Raw genomic sequence first — 21,274 nt, forward strand, 5'->3', positions numbered from 1 at the left:
AAGATACCATGTGAATGTGGCCTTTCATATATCGGACAAACGAATCGTACAGTCCAAGAGAGGTGTACGGAACATCGCAGGTACACTCGGCTCTTACAACCCAGTAAATCGGCTGTGGCAGAGCATTGTATTGATTCTGGTCACTCTATGGTACATGAAAATGTCGAAATTCTGACTTCTGTTTCATCTTTCTGGGACTCCGTAGTAAAAGAGGCCATTGAAATCCGCTTGGCAAAGAATTTAATTAATAGAGACAGCGGTTTCACATTAGATAAATCATGGAATCCGGCACTTTCAATATTGAACTTACAAAGACGTCGCTACAGTTCAGCTCCCAGTAATACATCGATCTCCCAGCATGGATCGAATGCGCAGCCACAGACGTAACTCATGCATATGTTACGTCTTTGCCGCCGATCAACATCACTGGCGCCTTGTTCATCTGTGGCCGCATGCGCAGTGGCGCGGTCCGCGAGTTTAAAAGGATGGAGCGAGCGCTGGAGCGTCAGTCGTACGGCTCTCTCTGAAGATGGCTGAAAGATATACAGCCGAAATATTAGAAGAAGAAGCAGAATTTATGCGGCTGCATTCCCGAAATTTAATGGAGCAGTCTTTGCGCCGCGAAAACCTGAAGATTCAACATTTCCACAGTTGTGATGACTAGGTAGAATCTCTTACAAACATTATACTTATCGCTGCAGAACGTTCCATTCCTCGCACTTCCTATTTACCATGCCATGTCCCAGTCCCTCGGTGGGTTGAGATGTGCCACAATGTAATTTGTGTGTGGAAATGTGCTCTCCATGTTTTTAATCATCATCCTACGATGGCAAGCTGCATTCCTTATAAACAGTTGCGTGCATCATTCCTTATAAACAGTTGCGTGCACAGTGTTGTTGCATTTTTCGGGATAGCAAAAAAGCTGGCTGGATCTCATTCAATAGTTCTTTTAACAGTTCCACTCCCTATTCCATCATGTGGGCCAACCTCCAATGGCTCTCTGGGACAAAGATTCATTCCCCAATTTGCGGCCTGATAGTAGCAGATGATCTCCAATGCCTTGGGTCACCATTTCGTGGAGATTTCAGGCTCCTCCCACTATCACCCTGCCTTCCTCCAACGGAAACAAGTGGAGGAGGCTCAGGCAATACACTTCTCTTCTCAGAATCACGAGTGCTACAATGCCGCCTTTGCTATGAGGGAGCTAGATCATGCTCCCACTTCATCCTGCTCCTCCACACCATGACCAGAAGATGTTCACATTCAGATGTTGCAGCATCTTTCTCTTGTGGGCAAGCTCTTTCTGCTTGATATATGCAACAGCATCTGGGCACAGGGCACATTTCCCAGACTCTGGTGTGAAACCACTGTCATTCTCATACCTAAGCCCAGTAAGGAGCAACACCTTCCTTCCAGCTACTGTCACATTTTTCTCACCAGCTGTGTTTGCAAGGTGATGGGACATATGATTCATGCCCGGCTGGTATGTAGTTTTGAGCATGCCTTTCTGCAGTTGACCATCTCATCACTTTGTCCACCCATGTTATGAATGGTTTTCTGCAGAAATCCCAGATTGTGGCTATGTTTTTCGATTTGGAGAAAACCTATGACACATGCTGGAGGACTGGTATCCTCTGTACTCTCTACACATTGTTCTTTTGCGACCTCATGCCCTGTTTCCATCACGAAATTTTAAAATAACGAGTTTCAAAGGTACATGTGAGTTCTGCCTTGTCAGACACCTTTGTCCTGGAAAAAGGTGTGCCTCAGGGCTCCATCCTGAATGTTGACCTCTTTGCTATAGCAATTAATGCTATAATGACCTGTCTCCCACCAGGTATCTCCGGCTTCATTTACATTGACAATTTTGCCATCTATTGCAGTTTTCCATGAACTTGTCTCACTGAGCAGTGCCTTCAGCAATGTCTCAATCATCTTTACTCATGGGGCATTGTCAATGGCTTTTGTTTTTCAACTGACGAAGCAGTTTGTTTGGATTTCTGGTGGCGCAATTGGTTTCTTCCACCATCTTTCGTCTTGGGCCTGGTGCTCTTCTGTTTGCTGAAACAGTGAAATTTCTGGGGCTCATGCTTGATAGGAAAGTTTCATGGTCCTCCCACATGTCTTATCTGGCAGCATGCTATATGCAGTCCCTCAGCGTCCTATGTCTCCTCAGTGGTACTTTGTGGGGAGCAGATCGACGAACCACCCTCCATTTGTACTGGTCCCTTGTCCATTCGAAACTTGACTGTGGGTGTTTCGTTTATGCATCTGCATGTCTGTCCCTCTCATGTTGTCTCAGTAGTATCCACCATCATGGCATCTGCTTGGCCACTGGTGCCTTTTACTCTAGCCTGGTCGAGAGTCTGTATGCAGAAGCTGCCAAACTACCACTGTCCTGTCGCCATGACTTTCTCCTCAGCAGGCATGCACGCCATTTGTCTGCCATGCATGGCCACCCATCCTATGCCTCCTTCTTCGGTGACTCCTTTGAATGCCAGTATATGGTGTGTCCTCTTCTCTGTTACCTCCTGAAGTTCACTCTCGGCTCTTGCTCTGGGAGCTTAACTTCACGCTACCTGCCACTTTCCCAGTGGGTGTGAACTCTTCACCACCTTGGCTTCATGTGACGGCCCATGTTCACCTTCATTCACCTCCTAAAGGCATTACTCCAGCCTTTGTGTACACTGATAGCTCTGGGACTGATCTTGGTGTCAGGTGTGCCTTCATAATTCGCACCAGTGTTTTTTAGTATTGGATTCCGGAACACTGCTCGGTATTTTCAGGAGAGCCCTGCATCAGGCCATGCAGTACATCCAGCAACATAGGCTTTTCAATTGTATCATCTGCTCTGACTCTCTCAATGCCCTTCAAAGCCTATGTGTGCTGTACACTGTCCATCCCTTAGTGCAATAGGTTCAGGAAAGCTGTCACTTGCTTACTCTTGATGCAGCCACTGTGATGTTTATGTGGGTTCCTGGTCACGTCTGTCTGACAGGAAACGTGGCGGCTGGTGCTGCTGCCAAGGCTGCAATTCTTGTACCTCAGCCCACAAGTTCTTACATTCCATCTGATGATCTCTCTGTTGCCGTCTGTCTGCAGATGGCATTACTTTGGCATCACCACTGGTCCTCCTGTCATGGGAACAAGCTCCAGGTTATTAAGCCTCTCCCAGTGGCTTGGACAACCTCCACTTGGTCCTCTCACCATGAGGAGATCATTCTAGCTGGTTGCGTAATGGACACTGTCATTTTAGCCATCGACATTTGTTAAGTGGTGCTCCTCCACCACTTTGTGCTCATTGTGTTCAACCTCTGATGGTCCACCACTTCCTGTTGGAATGCCCTTTTTTAAACCACTTATGTTTTTGCTTGTGTTTGCTGTCTGAGTTATCAGCCGTTCTGGCGAACGATGCATAGGCTGTTGACCACGTTTTTCATTTTATCCATTGTAGCAATATGGCATAGGACAGGTAATTTTTGGTTCATGATCTCCGTTTCTCTATGGCATATTTTATAGACATTTCTCCATGTCCCTATTTTTAGCTGTCTTCTCTTCCATCAATTGGGATGAATGTGTAGTCGTTTTCAACTTCTCTCTTTGTGGTCGTCTTCTGCAGTTCTGACATCTGCGTGTATGACCCTAGTTGTTTTTGCCCTCTAAAACAAAATAAAACCATAAAATCTAGATAAGCTTTTAGTTTTGAGAGAATACATAATTCTCTCAATTTCAGAAGAAAGATTTGATGTTACACTCATGTGACTGACTTTTGTGAGAATTGCTTTTTCAACATACTGGTGTGATTTTGCTCTTGAACTATTTGTCCCTATATTTTATACCATATTTAAGAAACCATTATTCAACATATTTGCTACCTGTGACTGATTATTAATAAGCCTTCGATTTAATTCAATAGTGATGTTATCCTGTTCTGTGGCTGGTTGTCCCGTCTCTCATTTCACTGCATTCCATATAGCCTTAAGTCTGTTCTTGGAATTACTGAATTCTGACATAGCATGCATGTTCCTTGATGTTTTAATAACTTTCTTAGTAATTCTGGGTAGTTTTTGTAGTGTGCAACTACTACAGCATCTCTACTTATTCTTACCAAGAGATATATTTCTCTTTTCCTTTCGCAAGATACTTTAAATCCCTCAAGTGATCCATGTTTTTTTTTTACATGACTTTTTACCGTATTTACTCGAATCCAATCTGCACTTTTTTCCGGTTTTTGTAATCCAAAAAACCGCCTGCGTCTTACAATCGAGTGCAAAGCAAGCGGAGGTTCTTAAAAATGTTGGTAGGTGCCGCCACAACTAACTTCTGCCGTCGAATATATGTAGCGCTACAAAGGCATGCTTTATAGGCTCAAAGATAAATACTGGCACCAAAACCTCTGCGTCAGTAAATAAATTTTAAAAAAAGGTGGAAGACGAGCTTTTTTTTCTCCGCCCCGAGTTTCGACCACTGCATTTTCATACATTATCCAACGAAGTAAATACAAATTTCGTATTGTTCATCTTCGAATGTAGCAGAATTTCAATTTACTACGAAAATACAACAGGTAAGACTGTTTGGGATGTTTGTCAATATGACCAACTCTACGTTCAGAATTTTTTCCTACCTGCGAGAAGAGGTGGTTGCTAATAGCAACCTGATGAAATGTGAATCACATGCAGTATTCTCTTCACCATAAGAATAATACGAATATAAACATTTTGCCATGTATTCTTTCGTGTTTGCTGCTATCTTATTTAAATTCTGTCTGCCCAATAAACTACGAAACTAGAGTGAGACAACAGCAAACGCGGAAGAATATACGTATCATGTCATGTTTATATTCGTATTATTCTTATGCGTAATAGTGATACTGTCAGAAATGAAGCACGGAACTGACTAGATTTTTAAATCTAAGATGACTAATTTCTGTGCAGAATTTGACGTACTAAAGAAGCGGCCGCAAAGATTTTCAAACGGAGAAAAATTTTCGCTAAACTCTCATTCAGAACATCCTCTATCATTTGGTTCTTGTTGATCATTATCAAAGAAAGCAGCAGTGTAGGTAACAACAAATAACAGTCTCTTGCCATTGTTCCGCTAATGAGACGATTGCTCTCTCTCTCTCTCTCTCTCTCTCTCTCTCTCTCTCTCTCCTATTTTTTTTTTTTTTTTTTTTTTTTGGCTACCTGGTATAGCTTAACTGCTAAGCTTACGACTCGAACCGAACTACTGTAGCTGTATCGTCATTCATTCGACCTAAATTGTGTCTCATATTACAATGGATCAACTTTGTTTCGATTTGGAGGTGCGGCCTAAAACTTTTCTCTTCCCTTGAATTTCGAGTCTCAAATTTCAGGTGCGGCTTAGATTCGGGAAATTTTTTTTTCCTTTATTTCGAGTATCATTTTTCAGGTGCGGCTTAGATTCGAGTGCGGCTTAGATTCGAGGAAATACGGTAATGTTCTTTCTGATGAGCTTATACAGAAAGGTATTTTCAAATAAAGATATGAATTTATCATGGAATAGATTACATTTTATGTCAGCATTTGATTCATTACAAATTTCATCTGAGGTCATCACTTGTAAACTATTATGAAAAAAAATTTCTGGAGGCATTAATTATTCTAACTGATTTCCACTGAGCAGTATCAGTATTGTAAGGCACTATCTTATTGATTCTAAGTGTGCATTATGGCCAGAAAGAGCGTTTGTGACTGGGTATGCAGTTATTTTCTTACTTTGATCTTCATAAAGGAAAATGTAATCAGTTAGATATACCTACTGTCTTTATCCACCCAAGTTGGGTATTTAATTACTGAGATTAAAATTTAGTATCCAAATAAGGTTTCCAAATCAACCTTCAGAATCCTTTAGAAAATCTACATTGAAATCATCGCAAACTGTTAACCACTTACTACCATCTGACAGGTAGATCACACATTGAGGAACCCAAATACCTCATAAACAGTTCACTATATTGCAGTGGAGATCTATGTACAATTACAAGCGAACTATTTTTAAGTATTAATTCACAAGTACAATTTCTGTTTGCTGACCGTTATAAAATATACTTGTTTTTGAACTTGAGTTGGGTTGCTTGATCATGAAAGATGCTGGACAGTACAAAAGACAGATTCACATTTTGTTGGTCATCTTTTCACTATAAAACATTCATGTGATCTGCAACGTAACCCTCTTCCCACAGCAAAGAAAGGAAAAAAATGACACTACTGTCTAGCTTAGTTTTAAATTGACATATGCCCTTTAGCTTCCTTCCTCTGTGGAATTACATTCAATTTGTGCGCATATGAGCAAACTAAATGACTTAATAGTAATATTAATTGTTTAAATGTTACAATTTCTTTTTGTACGAACTATTTTAGATCAAATTCCCAATTTTAAATATCATAACTAATTGCCTAGTGTCATTTTATCAGCAGTCCTAACAATAAATCAATGTTGTTTAGCCACCATTGATCTTATACAAAGAAAGAGGATTAACTGACTCTGCATAATTACAGGCAGAGATACACTTTGAATTTAAATTAACTAAATCAAAGAATTTGGTGTACTGTAAAATTGAATTCCTAACAACATTGTATAATTGAATCAAGCCAAAAACAGTAATTTAGTAAAAGCTGTTATGGAGCTGACTGGTTGGGTGGGTTGCTTTCCTGTGCCTTGGAATACCAACCATCAGTTTATCCCTGGTATAGTGCTGATGAACATTTTGTCTTACACTAAATTCATTTGTATTTTGTAGTAACAGTATCTCTCAGTTTTCATATTACCCTTCATATTCTTTTACACATAAGGCTAATATATTATCCTGATGTATCCTACCTACCAATCACCCCCCCCCCTCCCCTCTACCCCCTTCCCTCACAGACTTACCCCTGACCTTTGTGTGACTGTATTTTATCAGTGGAAAAATGCTTCTGTCAGAGCACAAGAAAGGCAAATATGTTCCCCTTTAAAAGACCAACAGAAAAATGAAAAGGCAGCTTGCCTCAATCATCATTTTGCCTTCCGCACCGAAAAAGTTTAGCATGTGAACATATTCTGCCTTCCTCACCCAAAAAGTTTAACATGTGAACATATTCACACTCTTTTAACACAGGATCTCCTTGCAGTTAACCCTTCATACTCCGCATCTCCCTCTCATTGCCACTGTCTATATATGGGTCTCCCTCACTGTGTCCCACTGATTGACTGTATATCCCATTGCCACTGTCTGCTCTCAGACATTAACAGTCTCATTTTGTCAATCTGCCCCACTGCCACTATCACCACCGTACTTAGGCAAATCAAAAATTCTGTATGGTCCAACTATGTTTTCTCCTTTATCCACCTGTTTAAAAATTTGGTCCTCTATACCTGTGTGTTAAAGTTCACCAATTTGGCAGGATCCAGATTCCGCAAGCCGATGTATTGGCCACCACACATCTGTATTTTTCATTTCCACTGTCTCCTCTCTCTTTTGCTCCCACTACTTCTGTCTCCATCCATCTCTCGTTCTCTTTTACTGCCACTGTCTTTCACTAACAATCAATATCTCCTCTCTCTTTCTCTGGTTCTCCACTGCTTTTGTCTTCATTCATCTCTTTCTCTTTCACCAATACTTTTTCTCTTCCGCCCTCACTATGTGTCCCTGCACAGCAGCAGCAAGTTGAGTCATGTTTGCGGACCATCTGGTGAATTGCTCATGAATCAATGCATGAGATGACACTTTTTTTGTTCAGGTTCAGTTGCAAAGTTGCTGAATTCATTTGAGGGATACTGAAGTGATACCCCTCTTGCCCTTCCCAAAACATAATGGGGTACTGTAGAGCATCACGGAAGAAGCCATGATCTCGGGGTGGCCAGTGTATGTACTGCCTGCTCAACACACAGTCCACATGGATCGCCACCTGGCAGCTTTTATCTCTTCTCAAGAGCCGTTTTAAACTTATGCACCACTGATCGTTTTCCATCCAAATTTAATCAAAATCTATCCATCCATTTCAGCATAAAGCAATACCAAACATGTTGAAACAAATTTTGGGCTTGGAGCTGGTCATTATGTAATTCATCACACAATATTTTGATTGGGAATCTGCCAGTCATTTTCAGATTAGCCACCAAGGACTGATGAAGATTTTCTCCATTCCTCAATATATTGTGTGCTGTGGGTATTCTGCGATGCATCAGAATTAAATTGACAGAAGAACACACTACCTGGCGATAGTGCCTTCATTGGTGGAACCAGAGATCTCAGCTGTCTTCTTCATAACCATTTAGTGCAGTTGTTGGCTTACTATGTTGTCTTCATTTAGAAGAAATAATGGAGATAATGGGGATTCCATGTATTGTCCAACTGGTGGCTACTACCACAGTTCATCAGCTTTTCTGCGAAATGTGTTTCCTTCTGTAACAATGGAGTCCCAAAAAGATGTCGCTGTGGTCAGAATCATAGTTCTGTCATACTGCATTGAATATCCAGTGGAAATACAGTGTTTAGCAATAGCAGACTTGTTTGGTTGCAAAAGGCGAGCACAATGTTGACATTCAGTGCAGGGTTCTTTCACAGTGCATGTTGTCTGTCCTATGTAAGGGATACCACACAAGATATTTTGTAAATTCTGGCTTTCTGCAATAACGTCATCCTTCACTGATCCCTTAAGGTCTGCAATCTTAGATGGTGGATGGAAAATCATTTTCACTTGAAATTTACAGACGATACTTGGTATTTTAAGCAAAATGTTACCCTCAAAAGGAGGAAAAGCTGAATATTTTGCCAGTGTGTTCTCCTCTTTATCAACCTCTTGATTATTTGTTTTAACTGACAATGCCCTGTTAAACTGCTGGGTGAAATATCCATTTTTTCTGAACATTGTCTTTAGGTGAGGAAGCTCTTAGGCAAACTATCAAGATTTGAGACAGTGTGAGCTCTGTGTATGAGAATTTTAAGCATGCTAATAGTTTGTGACTGGTGATGACAACTTGACACTAGCAAATACAAATCAGTATGAATGGGCTTACGATAAACAGAATGCCCCAGGGAACCATCACTCTTTTGTCTAATCAAGACAACCAAGAGAGGCAGGAAACCACCTATCACCATTTCCATAGTAAACTGAATGTTGTTATGAATGAATAGCTGAAGAAACTTGATCACTTTATCTTCTTCACGAGGCAACGCTATGAACGTGTCATCCACATACCCCCAAAATACAGGGCAGCTGATTCAAGTACTTTCTTCTCAAAGTTCTCCTTAAAAATGTTGGCCACCAAGGGAGACAGAGGGCTGGCCATGGCGACACTGTCAATCTGTACAAAATATTCTTGGTTGAACATAAAATCGGTTGCGACTAGAGCATGTCAAAACAAAGTAGTGATGTCCACTTGAAACGTTTTGTCAACTAATGCCAAGAAATCTGCAAGAGGCACCTTTGTAAAATGTGATACCACATCACAGCTAACCAGTCAGTCAGAACTGCTTAGACAGAGTGTCCCAATGTGACGTGAGCATTTGCTCACAAATGGTGTCAGCAAAGGAGTGAGATGTTAGCTAAATCATATTTAGAAGCTCCAATGTTTCTCACTATTGAATATAAAGGAACATTTTCCTTATGAATTTTTGGAAGGCCATACTGCCTTGGTGGTACACAATAATGTGGTCTTAATCCTGCAGTAATCATGCCATATTTCATACTGTTAGTAGTTGCTGTGGACTGTCAGTCTGCATGGGAGATAAATAGAGATTTATAAGTACAAACAAATCAATGAGATATTTGAGACTAAGAAATTTACATGTTTAAATTTTAATTTACAGAGTACATTCCTTTTATAAAGCCAAAAATTCTCTCCATTTCCACTTAAATTGTAAGTTCCTTAATGTCTTACAATATTTATTTGTGGAAATGAAAAAGATTTGTAATAATATCGAAAACAGGATGAAATGCTCACATTGGTTCGTACAATTCTTCAGTTCATACAATTCAGTCACAGTCTTCTGTTTTTAAGCATTCTGGAAAAATAAGACTTGCATGTTCCAAACCATGATATTTACTACATTTGCAGCAGCTGTATCTGGTAGGTAAGTTCTTTCTCCTGTCACAGTATCACAGTGCCTTTCTGTTTGTTAGGATGTACAGTGGGCCTTGCCTTTGCTTCAGTTTCGAAAATTTCATAAATTCTTGAAGGAATATTAAACGGTATGTTACTCATGGCAGCTTGAACTTCCACACGTTCTAAAACAAGCTGATAAGACAACTGGCACAGAAAATCTCTTCACTGAGCGTAGCTGTCTGGGTTGTTAGCAGCAAGAAACACTAAAAAATTATGCTTCCAGCATTCAGTAGGGAATAAAATATGATTGAAGTTCTTTGGCAAGTGTGTCTTGTACAGTTGTAGACAGTACACAACTAGTCACAAATGTGTACTTCTCCTTTCGTCTTGCGATACATAACTATCATTTCTGCTTTGCCCATCTCTTTGTCAAGAGTATCATCACGGTGAAGACTGGATATAAGTACAACATTTTTACCTTTCTTGGGAATATGTGATACAAGAGTACAAGATTTTTCAGAAGGCAAGCATATTTGAACCCATGTGTCACTTACTTGGCTTCTTGAATTCAAATGGCAATTCCTTCTTTTTTTTCACATTGTTCCAAGTAAAGTTAGCCAAAAATCATTTTTCAGTGATTCAGTCAACAGAAGACTGGTGAAATAGATATCCACTGTGATATTCCTGTCGGTTCCTTTGTTGGAGATACAAAGTCTCTTAACAACAGCTGGGCAATACTTACATAATATGGGCCCTTGGTTGTGTTCCAAGATACACTTCCATATCCATAGTATAATACATCCTGCTGTAACAAAGGACAAATATTTTTATTTTGTATTTGTTCTACTTGCTTGGGTATACTGTATAAACCACAATTTCCTCGAAATATCTCTATAACTTCTCATCGGTTGTGAGGTATTCAAAGTGAGTATATGTTGTTTTTGCAATTTTGAACAAACACATAAAAATGTTTCATATTGGAACTAACCTATTATATTTGAATATTTTATCTCTTTTAACTTGTCGTCAAATGACAGATAACTGAGAAGGAAGTGAAATCTAAACAGTGGTATAGTGAGCCTGAATATTTCTACCCATGTGCCATCAGTCTTCCATCTACATTCAGATAATTAGTCATCATCATTCCAGACAAATACAGTAAACCTATTAGAGCTTGAATTTCACTTGCTGTTGTAGTGCTGCAGTCCCTTCTCTGGAAAATTTTCCTCTCTGGAACTTGATAAACAGGTTTGCTTTCCTACTACAGTACTGATAATATCATGAATAAAAAAAAGTGCTTACAAATTTCAGTTTTGGCTTTCATATGTTTTACAATAGGCTTTACAACAGAAAAATGGCTTATTATATTTTTGGACCTGGTTCTAACATTTTTGGAGGTACATGTTATTTTTCCAATATTTAACAAGATCTTTTCCAACATACACTGCACCATTTGTGATATTGTCAATAGCATCTTCACCATCAGACACCTCTTGTTCTTTATTAGAATTCTCAGCTTGCTCTTCTAGCTCATCTACACTTTTTCCACGTTCATCATCATAGTCATCTTCATGGTCACTCCTGCCAAAACCTCAGGAGGCTAATTTCTAATTCTTTCAGTCTCCCTTCCATGTGCATTCCTTCTGCAGAAAATAATACCTGTAAATGAAATAATGAACTAAGCTGAACCTAAAAAAGAATATAACTAATAGAAGGTAACACTGCAATTATAAGAAACCTCTTGAGACTTAACTATAATATGGCTGTAATGGCTTACCATTTACTACTTCTTCTAAAGGCAACACTGCAAATTAGACCGAACATTGTTGCATGCCTTCCATTTAGAGGAGAAGTAGTTGTGGGTTAGGATAAAGTTAGTAAAGTGTATGAGGAATGAGTAGTGGGTTTGGAGTCTGAAGGATGTTGGAAAAGGTAGCGCTCAGTGGTGGTAAGACTGTGGATATGAGAGATGTTGGTGTACAGGGAGGTGATGCCAACAGTTGTAAAATGTAAACTTTCACAACCAGAATTGTCACAATTAATAAAATATACCATACTATTATGCCGTGATCAAATGGATTTCACCTTAAAACATTTCGTCCCCATCTGCGGAGGCCAGCATGTGAATCTGACATTCAGCAAAGCTACCCCCTTGAAAATGTTCTCCGCAGATGAGGACAAAACACAGGGATTTGAGGTGAAATCCATTTGATCACAGCATAATAGCCTGGAATGTTTTATTAATTGTGGTGTCAATAGTGATGAGTTGGGATCCAGAAGGTAAAGGGTGGGGATGGTGGAGAGTCAGTGAACAAAGTGATTGGTATCTTTGATGTGGAAGGCTAGATTATGGGCAATTGGTTGGAGGTGTTGGTGAATGAGGACCACAATTCTTCAGTGTGGGCAGAATAACTAGTCACAGTGGGGCATCCAGGATTGTTGGGTTTTTGGATTTTGGGGAACATGTAGAAGGTGCGTGTGTGTGTTTGGGGGGGGGGGATTATAGGGGTCATAGGGGTGAGGAGGGAATTGTATTCAGGGGAGAGGTTCTAGAAATGGCCTAAGGCTTTAAGCCTGGTTAGAGGTCGTGTTGGACTTCTGGGATGGTATCACTCTGGCAGAGATTTTAGGTGGAGGACTCAAATAATTGGCAAAGGCCTTCTGCCAGGTAGTCACTGTGATTCATAACAACAGTGGTGGAACCTTGTTGGCAGATACAATTATTAGGTCAGGATTAGTTTTGAGATTGTGTATGGCTATTCCTTTTTGTGCTGAAAAGTTGGTGCACTGAGGAAGGGAGCTAGGATGGTGAGGCTAAGTTGGAGGTAAGGAATTCCTGGAAGGTGACCAGCGAGTGATTAGGTGGTATGGGGAGGATGATGATGTGAACTGGGAGAGGCAGGGTCCAATGCTGGAATTAAATTGGCTTTGGTTGGAGGTATCTGCTGCAAGGAAGTGTGTCCATTGCAGGGACTAGGAGAAGGAGAGTATGTCTTTGAAAAGTCGAGCAAGGTTAAATTTGGGTGTGTAGTTACAGGTGAGGCCTTTGGATAGGGCTGAAACTTCTGTTGAGCTGAGGGTTTTGGTGGAAAGGTTAACAACAGTGTTATGGGAATATTTCGGCTCTTGATTTGGTGCAGTTTTGGATAGAGAGTTTTGGAGATGTGATAGTTGAAAAAGTCAGCTAGGCAAGGTTTAGGTGCTGTGAGGGTTGGACAAGGAGGAACACTGTGTGTAGGATATGGGTTGGAAAGTGGTGCTGCAAGGCAGCAGTAGGATGCCAGCAGGTTGGATGACTTATGGAGGTGATGCCTGGAATGCTCCTCCAGGTGCTGGAGAGCAAGGAATATAGTTTCGTAGATGTGATGTATGGAGCCAGGATTGCACAGTAGCAGTATCTTGCGGCAGGAGCAGAGGTGGTTCTGTGATGCCTGTGCCATCAAGATGTGTATTTGCAGCACCAGGTTTGTGAGCGCCAGGACTGGCAGAATCTGAAAAAGTAAAGGTCATTGTGAAAGGAGAGACAGGATCCAGAGAAAGGTACTTTTTGGCAAGGCTATTTGTGGAGGGATTCCATGGTTTACGCGGCATTTAAGAAATAGGATGCAGGACTGGATTTTAGCCAGGGAAGGAAATACTTTTCTGAACTAGCGCAGATCGATGGAGCAGGAGTCCATTGTGCAGGGAATGATGTAAAGGAAATGGGAAAGGTGTGGAAATGGGCAAAATAGAATTTGATGGTTATAAGAGGAGCTGGATAACAGAAAAGATGTGTAAAAAATTCATAAAGGCCACCAAAAACACGCACACAGAGACCCAAAAATACGTACAAATATGTAAAAACAGGCACAAATATTCCAAAAATGTAGAGAAATGGAGAAATGTGAGAGAAAAGGAACAGATGAGGTATGGGAGTATGTTTATTTTGCAATAAGGGGAGAGAGGTGGAGGGGGATGGGTTAGGTTGAGGATCCAAGTTCATGTGGCACAGGCAGGCGTGGAAAATAAAATGCTCAAGTACATCAGGACAAGGGATGAATTGGGATGAACAGGAATAAATATTTCCAGAATGAGATTTTCACTCTGCAGCGGAGTGTGCGCTGATATGAAACTTCCTGGCAGATTAAAACTGTGTGCCGGACCGAGACTCGAACTCGGGACCTTTGCCTTTCACGGGCAAGTGCTCAACCAACTAAGCTACCCAAGCACGACTCACGCCCCGTCCTCACAGCTTTACTTCTGCCAGTACCTCACCTCCTACCTTCCAAACTTTGCACAAGGTCTCCTGCGAACCTGCAGAACTAACACTCCTGAAAGAAAGGATATTGCAGACACATGGCTTAGCCACAGCCTGGGGGATGTTTCGAGAATGAGATTTTGACTCTGCAGCGGAGTGTGCACTGATATGAAATTTCCTGGCAGATTAAAACTGTGCGCCGGACCGAGACTCGAACTCGGGACCTTTGCCTTTTGCGGGCAAGTGCTCAACCAACTGAGCTACCCAAGCACACTCCGCTGCAGAGTGAAAATCTCATTCTGGAAATATCCACCAGGCTGCGGCTAAGCCATGTCTCCGCAATATCCTTTCTTTCAGGAGTGCTAGTTCTGCTAGGTTCGGAGGAGAACTTCTGCAAAGTTTGGAAGGTAGGAGGCAAGGTACTGGCAGAAGTAAAGCTGTGAGGATGGGGTATGAGTCGTGCTTGGGTAGCTCAGTTGGTTGAGCACTTGCCCGCGAAAGGCAAAGGTCCCGAGCTCGAGTCTCGGTCCGGCACACAGTTTTGATCTGCCAGGAAGTTTCAGGAATAAATATAATTACAATTATCACAGGAAATAATCTGGAGCATCAGATGCTGCATCAACAGTTCGCTTGGTCACGAAGCCTGTGTTGTGTGTCGATGATTGTTGACACATTGTGCCTGGGAAGTAGATGCAGTTTGGAGGGTGGTGAAAAAACACAGGAAAGGAGAGAAAGGAGGGACTCTGAGAAGACTAACGCTACAGAGAATAATAAAAAAACGTCACAGGGTTAGAGGACTGAAGAAAGGCCGTTCAGAAGAATCAGACAATGGAAACTCTAGGTGGGAATAACAACAATGTAGGAAAAGATAGGTTGCTACTTGCTGTAAAGATAACACTTTACATTGCAGTCCTGCACAATTAAAAGACACTTACATGTAATCTTTTGGCCACAGTCTTTATTGGAAAGAGAGAAACAAGCACCATCCACTCATACAAGCAAGCACACCTTATGCAGACATAGCCACCAACTCAGGCAGCTCAGGCCAGAATGCAACTATCATGTGGAATGGAGCAGCAATCTGGAGGGGACAGGGAAGGGGAAAGGATAACAGTGTACAAGTGGGGGAATGGAGGAGCACTGTCTGACAGAGTGTGCAGGGACTAGAATGCCAACAGGCACAGCATCAAGGCGTGAGTCACAGAGGTGGGGAAAATGGACTGAAAAAGGAGAGGAGTGGGGAAAGATGAACGAGTGCATTGGCAGAGGATGGCAAACAAAGAGTGCAGGAAACGGGAATTAGGAGGAGGTGATAGGACAGAGGGGATGGAAGCATGTTACTGGAGGGTGAGGCCGGGATAATTACAGGAGTGGAAAATGTGTTGTAAGTACAGCTTCCATCTGGTAATTTAGGAAAAGCTGGTGGTGGAGGGGAGGATACAGATGGCTCGGGTAGGGAAGCAGCCATCGAAATCAAGGATGTTATGTTCAGCTGCATGTTATACCGCAGGATGGTCTACTTTACTCTTGGCCACAGCTTGGTGGTGGTCGTTCATTCTGGTGGACAGTGGTCATTCATCCTGGTGGACAGCTGGATCATAGTCATGCCAATATAAAAAGCTGTACAATTGCTGCAGCAAAGCTGGTAAATGACATATCTGCTTACACAGGTGGCCCGGCCCCTGATGGAGTAGGATAAACCTGTGACAGGACTGGAAAAGGAAGTGCTGGGTGGGTGGACTGGACGGGTCATACACATCGATCTTCCTCAGGGATATGATCCTTGTGGCAAGGGGTTTGGATTGGGAGTGGCGTAGGGAAGGTCTGGGATGTTTCAGAGGTTGGGTGGGCAATGGAACACCACTTTAGGAGGGTTGAGAAGGATCTTGGACAGGATGTCCCTCATTTCAGGGCATCAAAGCACTGGTGAAAAATGTGGTTCAGTTGTTCCAGTCCAGGGTGGTGTTGGGTGAAGAAGGGGCACTCCTTTGTGACTGGTTCTTAGGAATGGCGGAAGATTGGGGGCGAGAAGGGAAATGGTACAGGAGATCTGTTTGCAGACTAGGGTTGGAGGATAGTATCTGTTTGTGAAGGCCTTCATGAGATCGTCAGCATGCTGGGCAAGGAAGTTCTCATCACTGCAGATATGCTGTCTCTGGGTAGCCAAGCTGTATGAGAAGGACTTTTTGGTGTCAGATAGACAACAGCTGTCCAAATGCAGGTACTGCAGGTGGTTGATGGGTTTAAGGTGGACAGAGGTGCAGATGGAGCCATTAAAGAGGAGGGAGTCAATGTCTAGAAAGGTGCCACACTGGGTTGAGGAGACCAGGTGAAGCTGTTTGGAGAGGTGTTGGGGTTGTGAAGGAATGAGGATATAGTTTGTTGACATTGAGTCCAGATCATGAAAATATCACCAATGAACCTCAATCAGGTTAGGGTTTGGCATTTTGGGAAGCTAGGAAGGTCTCTGCTAGGCAGTTTGAACAGGAGGGCAATATGCGGGTGCTCATGGCTGTGCCGCACATTTGTTTGTATACCTCCTCTTCAAAGGAGAAGTAATTGTGGGTCAGGATAAAGATAGTAAGGTGTGCTAGGCATCAAGTAGTGGGTTTGGAGTCTGAAGGACATTGGGGAAGGTAGTCTTCAATAGTGATAAGACTATGGATATGAGGGATGTTGGTGTATAGGGAGGTGGCATCATCAGTGACAAGTAGGAATCCGGGGCAGTAAAGGTGTAGGATTGGTGGAGAGTTGGTGAAGGAAATGGTGGGTATCTTTGATGTGGGAGGCTATATTATGGCCAACTGGTTGGAAGTGTTGGTCAGTCAGGGCTGAAATTCTTTTAGTGGGGACACAGTAGCCAGCCACAATTCTCTAGCTATTTATAAATTATATTGATTATCCCATATGATCTTAGAATGGAAAATCCAGGATGAAATGTAACAATACTACAAAAAGGATAGTTGCTACTCACCATATAGTGGAGACGATGAGTCACAGATAGGCACAGCAATAGGAACAGTGTCAGAAAGTGAGATCTCCACCAACAAGGCCTTCCAAAGAACCTCAGAAAATGCACAAACTCACTAATTCACACACACACACACACACACACACACACACACACACACACACACACACCAGTCAGAGACTGTAGTCATGTGTGTGTGAATTGCATTTGCATGTGTGTGTGTGTGTGTGTGTGTGTGTGTGTGTGTGTGCGTGTGCATGTTTTGTCTATTTCCGATGATGGCCTTATTGGCCATATGAATGTAGTTTTGTTAATATGTGTTGGTGTGGTTTTGAGTTTAATGCTTTCTGGAAGTCAAGAAATGCTGTCAGAGTAGAAGATAGAAATGGAATAATAATGCAAATATAGAAGAAAAAGAAAGGGAAAAATGCTGATTAATGTACTGTCTTTGATCTTCCACTATCTCTAGATCTCTGCTTCTCTTTTCTGCATCTTCGCCTCTGTTCCTACTCATACTGTACTTTTAACGTTCACCTTTCTCCAGTTCCCCATAAACATTTTCGGTTTCCTCCCTGAATGAGTAAGCTATTTGTTTCAAAAATTGGGAACATGCTTTTGTATTTTAAATGTTTCTATTACCAATACTGCAAGTTGAACCTCCTGAAAGTAAATAGGACTACTGTTTAATCTCTATATTTTCTTCATTATGCTCCACTGCTGCATAGCCACAAGGATAATTATAATTTGTTTGAGTATTTATTAAGTTATTATTGTCTCATTTATTAGTATTATCTTTCAATTATTGACTTAGAATCTATGCAATCTTTATCATTGTTATGTTGGTATCTGTGACTTTATTTCAAGAGAATGTTCTCAACATCCCAGTATGTGTTTTATCAGACTTTACTTGCGCTAGAAATATGTTTAGAAGCTTTTTGGATGCACTATGTATATTCAGGCACTTGGTTCAGAAACTAAAAAAGAAATCATGTGTTTCTTGACCAAGCAAATGCCAGGATGGTCTGTAGTTCGTCGTCTTGTACTTTAGTTTTAAAATATAGTAAACAAATTTACATTTCGTCTCAACTAAAGAAAAGTTGTATGCTCTGTATAGTTTGGATTCTAAATTTAAATCAAGTATGTATGTCATGTGTATAGTTTATACTGATTGCAAAACTAATTTATTTTTTGATAATGGACACTTTGCAGATGCGTGAAGGATCATATATGGCGATGAGGAAAGAAAGAGAAGAATTTAGGAAAAAATTGGTGAATCTCATCCTCAAAAAAGAGGGTGGAGACACATCATATGACGACAGTTTATCAGCTGAAGAGAAAGAAGTCTTGCGTTACTATTACTACATCCATCATGGCATTGACACAGTTCATGTGCCACCTTTGGAAAATGAATGGATAAGAAATATACAAACACGTATCCCAAACAAACTTAAAAAATGGGGTTCCCTAATTGAAGAAACTACTGCTGAAGTAAAAGAAGATTTCATATTAAATATGAAGAAAGCAGTTGTAGATTTTGTGCTGCAGGACCCAACAGAAGGGAATAATAAAATGAAAGAATTTGATTCACCACATAGGCAAGAGCTGAAAGAAATGTCTAAAACTTGGCATGCTGCACATCAGGATGCCAAGTCGAAGATATATAAGAACCTGCATGCTATTAATCCATGTTTGTCTCAGATATTAGATCTGTGGCACAAATCTTTCAAGTAAGTTATTTTACATACTACCTCTTTCTAAATAAGTTATTTCGATATTACAAATAGAGTATAATCAGAAAATTTCTCTTTCTGTGTTTTTACGTTAAGTCTTTGAAAGTGACCTTATGTTTAATAATGATATTTCATATCTCAAATAAATAATAGCTGGTGTAACATCAAATAAAGGTTGGAATTCCCTATTACCAAAGATATTCTGTGAAGAAATTGTTAATGCAATTTTCATGTTATTACGAATTTTTCTAACATGAAAAACCAAAAATTGCCACTCAGGCACCAGAACAAATTGTCATATTTCAGCTAACGGCCAATGTAAGCATGATATATTTGCTTGGAAAATTCTTGCCCTATGCAGATAATTGTAATTTGGTATCATACTGTACAGGAGGGACTTATTTGTTTTGCAGGAGAGAGTAACATTTTTCTCTTAATAAAGTGATTCTGTAGGCACGTTTGAAATCATTTTCTTAGTGGTATACAACATGTAGTCTTCCTTGGTAATTGCCTGGTAGGATGAGTTCTTTTGAGATTTCCCCTACGGGCAGAACAGATGTTTGAGAGTTGTCTCAAGCATGTCAAATACTCAGTTCACTTTGTGAAGAAGGTGAACTACTTAGGAAATTGAGCACTTTGATAAAATGCTCTTTCAGTTCTGAACGGCCTACCAAGTAACCTCAGTATAATTCTTCCTCAGATTTATTGGTAATTTGGTAGAGTCATTGAAATAGAATGAGGATCAAATTTGAATCACCTGGAATTGGGGATTTAAAAAGCACCACCCTGTCAGGCAGGAATCAAATAAAAAAATTAGTCTTCAAAGTATTGTTGTGAATGTGTGGAGGCAGACGGGATGTAGCATAGCCTAGAAAACCTCCAAAGCAATCTTTGTTGCTCCATTAACCATCATGTAGCAGATACTGTGTACTCATTCATTTATTTTTATTTTATGTAAATAAACACTTCGTTTTGTTACCATCCATAGCATTTAACTTCAGTCTGCTACAACATTTTAGTTAACTCTCCTTTTCTGACTCTTAAATATAAAGTAAAATTCCTTTATGAGAAACAGCTTATATTACATTAATAATGGTTATATATAAAATTCATTACTTTTTAACATTATATCCAAACAGATGGAGTAAAATTTTACACACCACCTCCTCCCCCTCTCTCTGTCCATCCCTTCCTCATCCCCTTTCTCTGTGAAGAAGGTGTGAAATATTTATTTATTTCAATCTATAATAAATTGTAAATGAAATAATGTGATATCTCTTTGTGAAGCCATATCTACAAAATGACATTCCCATGTAATTGAGACTGCAGCCAAAAAAACTATGAACTATTCACATTGTTGGCTGCAACAGGCAGAAGACATGCTTTCTTGGTGCTGCACATTTTAGCGATTTTGATTGAGGTAGATTTAATGCTGCAGTGTTTTTCCTTGGAACACCAGAGCAGAAGAGTGCACAGAATCAGCTAAGTGAAAAATCCATGCAATGCGCTCATTTATTTATTGTGAGAACCGACTTAGGAATTTTCTCCTGTGTGAGACTGCTTGTACAAGATCGTGCGCCAATGTAAAGTTCTGTATTTGCATATTTTATTGTTCACGTTTCTTCTGCATAACTTTTCATTGACTGTATCAATACACGTTTGTACTGTGGTATGTTGTGAAATTTCGAACATTCGTGAGTGCCGCGATAAACTAGTACTGGTTCTGTTATTGTCAGTCTAGGCTGAAACTAAGCAGTGGTCTGTTTAAAAAATTTCAGAACAGTTGACCTATTTTCATTCAAAACAATCATTCTCCTATTTCATATTACAATTACATGAGAAATATATTAGTCTGAGAATTTTTGGACGCTTGCAAAACTATATTTTCGTAAGTTACCAATACGAGTGGTTTGGATACATAATTTATTTCGCATCAAATCAGCATTTGTGGTTTACAATTCAGCCAAAGAATACATTACCTGTAAATTTCGTTGCATATCAATGCAAATAAACATGCATTTTTGAGAATTGTCTGAAGCTACCATTATCCATTGCATAATCTACGAGCAATTTGTAGAAAATCGGCATTTGTGATTTATTTACCGTAGCACATTTTCTAACTACCCTATTGTGTTACACCTAGTTTTCCCTTAAATAGCAGTACCCCTATACATTATCTGCATGTATTGTAAATTACCTCTGTTTTAAGGTTTGCTAACAACAATGATTAACATCAAAACATTTCAGGAAACTAGTAATTTTTAACAAAGGTTTTCATGTTGCCGT

At 40.4% G+C, this 21,274-nt stretch overlaps 1 protein-coding gene across 1 annotated transcript in view; it reads left to right on the forward strand.

Moving 5' to 3' along the window:
- Positions 1–18,755: 18,755 nt before the first annotated feature.
- The window catches only part of LOC124596265 (dynein axonemal heavy chain 7), a 1,038,560-nt gene continuing 1,036,041 nt past the window's right edge, over positions 18,756–21,274 (forward strand). The window contains 1 exon segment of the mRNA XM_047135340.1: positions 18,756–18,985. Within this exon segment, the coding sequence (XP_046991296.1) occupies positions 18,771–18,985 (215 nt within the window). The 5' untranslated portion in view covers positions 18,756–18,770.

Source organism: Schistocerca americana, chromosome 2, assembly GCF_021461395.2.
Source record: "Schistocerca americana isolate TAMUIC-IGC-003095 chromosome 2, iqSchAmer2.1, whole genome shotgun sequence".
NCBI classification, from domain to species: Eukaryota; Metazoa; Arthropoda; class Insecta; order Orthoptera; family Acrididae; genus Schistocerca; species Schistocerca americana.